The 2756-nt window shown below is 32.3% G+C and overlaps 1 protein-coding gene across 1 annotated transcript in view; it reads right to left on the minus strand.

The window, feature by feature from the left end:
• Positions 1–590: 590 nt before the first annotated feature.
• Positions 591–2756, minus strand: part of CLK4 (CDC like kinase 4) — a 21293-nt gene continuing 19127 nt past the window's right edge. Inside the window, exons 11-13 of the mRNA XM_007463121.1 lie at positions 2632–2711; positions 1814–1904; positions 591–1731 (exon numbers count right to left, since the gene is read on the minus strand). Coding sequence (XP_007463183.1) covers positions 1591–1731; positions 1814–1904; positions 2632–2711 — 312 coding nt within the window. The 3' untranslated portion in view covers positions 591–1590. The remainder of the gene's footprint in view (positions 1732–1813; positions 1905–2631; positions 2712–2756) is intronic.

Here is a 2756-nt window from a genome sequence, read left to right on the forward strand (position 1 = left end):
AAAAGGTCAGGAGGCTTAGGTAGTACGGTGGCACTAGCAGTATGGAAATAGAGAGGAAAATAAAGGATGGCTGACTTCTTAATCTCTATAACGACATTGCTGTGTTAAGGAAAAACTTTTCTTTACATTAAATGCTCCTTTAAAAAAACCTTATAACATATAACATAGTTGAACGATATGTGGACTGCATCAGAGCCCTAAGCATAATTTATGCAGTGATTCTACGGCAAAATTTCAGCTTTCTTAAATTCCTAGTCAACTTCAGGAACATAGCTTTACTATATGTGCAAATGCTACCTGCGGATCATGTAGAGAAACCCACCTTGGTATCACTATTTGTCATACCAAAAAATTACATGCATTTTATGTTCAGAATACAGATAAAACTCAAATCTTTGGTAATGCACTTCAGAAATGGGAATACTTTTAACAAAAAACCTTTATCTGGATAATCAATCATGAATTCTACAACAAAAATATTTTACCTGGCAGACTGATCAATAGTTTTTGTTTTTGTTTTTTTACTAAATTAACATTTACCATGTAGTTTTTAATGTGAAAACAGGTAAACAGAAAAAAATACCTACAAACAAAAAGTTCATTATATTAACCAATTAGGGTCTGGAAATTTCTGCAGTTTTCTTCCCAAGTGTTCTCCAATCAAATCATCTTTTTTTTTTTCCAGTAAAGAGTAACATAAATACAAATTGTTTAATAATAACCTTAAAGTCTCATAGGCTGAGGTTTAAGTATTTATACTTCATATGGTAAGGAAACAGATATTGGACAATTTCTAGACTCCTGAAGATTTGGCATTAAAAACAAAAACCTCAGTCATCAGAATTCCTATTTCTACGTTTGTGACTAACTACATAAATAGCCATTGGAAAACAGGACTTTCCAAGTTAACTTTCCAGTTAGACTTTAATCTTAAACGAAGTGTGTATGTGGTTTTATTAACCTATTACGATGCACAAGTTGGATGTCTTTCCATGAATGCTACTTACCACCACTGACATCACCCAATGAAAAAGAACACAATACTTAAATTTAATGAAATTCCAACAGCAAACAGTTCCTATGGGTTTTGGTTTCTAATACCTGCCTACCTAGAGTTAATAATACTTATTACCTGTTCAACAATTACAGAAAAAACTTTTAAAGTTAAGAAAAGTTTGAGGTAAATAAAGAATATTCTTTTAAGAATGAAGTAGTCAAGATTTCCTTTTACTCAAAAAAAAAACAACAAAAAACAAAACACAAAAATCACTTCCAAGAGTCAACCTCCATGTACAAAAAAGCAAGATCAATCACATTTATCGCTGGACACAAAGGATATTCCAAAGGTCTTTAAAAATGGTAATTAATCTCAAAAAAGGAAAATTAATTTTAGCTTTTATATTTCATTCATTATCAAGACCATATTTGCTTAACAAGATAATTATGCGATTGATACAAAACATACAGCATTTACACTTAACTGTACAAAATAATTTAAGGTTTACAAAAATATTAGAATGTTTAGAGTTGACTGACACAGTCTTAAATAATCTCTTCTAGAGAAGTATAGTAAGACCACTGATTTCCATTTCATTTCTTTTTTAATAAGTCAAAGAAAGGATGCTGCAATGCTTCATCCAAGGTAATTCTTTTCACTGGATCATATTCTAACATTCTTCGAATCAGGTCAAACAGTTTCTTATGTTCCTCATCATGACAAAGCATAAATTCCTGAGGGGAAAAATGACTTTGTTTAAGAAAGACATTAAAAAATAGTTAAAACAGGGGTTTTTTTTGTTTTTTGTTGTTTTACCTTTAATGGTTTGCAGCGTCTCCTAACATATCTACCAGCAGAACTATGTTCCTCCCAATCTAGCTGATTATGATGAAAATACTTGTGTTTCCTATAGGAAAGAGACGCCTGGATTAAATTTAAGAAAAAACAAACCCCCCAAAACCCCACATGCTTACCCTGCCCCCACCAGGGGATTGGGGGAAAAGATGGAACCATAGACATCTCTCTCTATATATATAAACATACAATTTCTAAAAATCTCAGCAATAATTATATCGGCTACCTTATATGATATTTTTCCTAATCTTGCACCCTCTGAAGTTTTAGTATCCCACCTAAGTTGTTCCCAAATACCATAAGTGAAACAATGCCAGCTTCAAAAACAGAGGTTCCTAGATCCATTCCTGTAAATTCTGATTTCACTAGATCTGGTATGGGGCTGGAAATCTTTAACAATTCCCTGGATGACTTCTGTGGTGACACTATGTTTTGAAACCACTTATAGTATTCTTGTCCAAAGACATACATGTGGTTTGCAACAGTCTGGAATTCAAACTTAGATATGACTCCAAAATCAAGCTCTTTTTACTACTCTATGTATTATTTTTAAATCAACCTAGGAAAACATTTATGCAAAGGTTAACTTGAGTATAAAAACACCACTTTATTTACTGAATCACAAAGTAAATATTGCATTACTTTTCAAAAACTTGATGAAAAAAATTCAAAATCTACAGTCTTTGGAATAAGCAATAACAACAAAGATGGGTTTTCTATAGTTTGAATATAAGCCACTGCATGTACCCAATAAAGGGCTTTAATCTTAAAAAGCATACCGTGTTTTCTGAATCATGCGTGTTGGTATGGGTCCTAACATACGTTCCATCATTGCCAGGTGCTCTTTACTATCATGAGTCTAAAAAAATAGGAAAAAGAAACTTAGCACTTTCCATTTCCCTAC

This window comes from Lipotes vexillifer, unplaced genomic scaffold (genome assembly GCF_000442215.2).
Source record: "Lipotes vexillifer unplaced genomic scaffold, Lipotes_vexillifer_v1.1 scaffold514, whole genome shotgun sequence".
In the NCBI taxonomy this organism is placed as follows: Eukaryota; Metazoa; Chordata; class Mammalia; order Artiodactyla; family Lipotidae; genus Lipotes; species Lipotes vexillifer.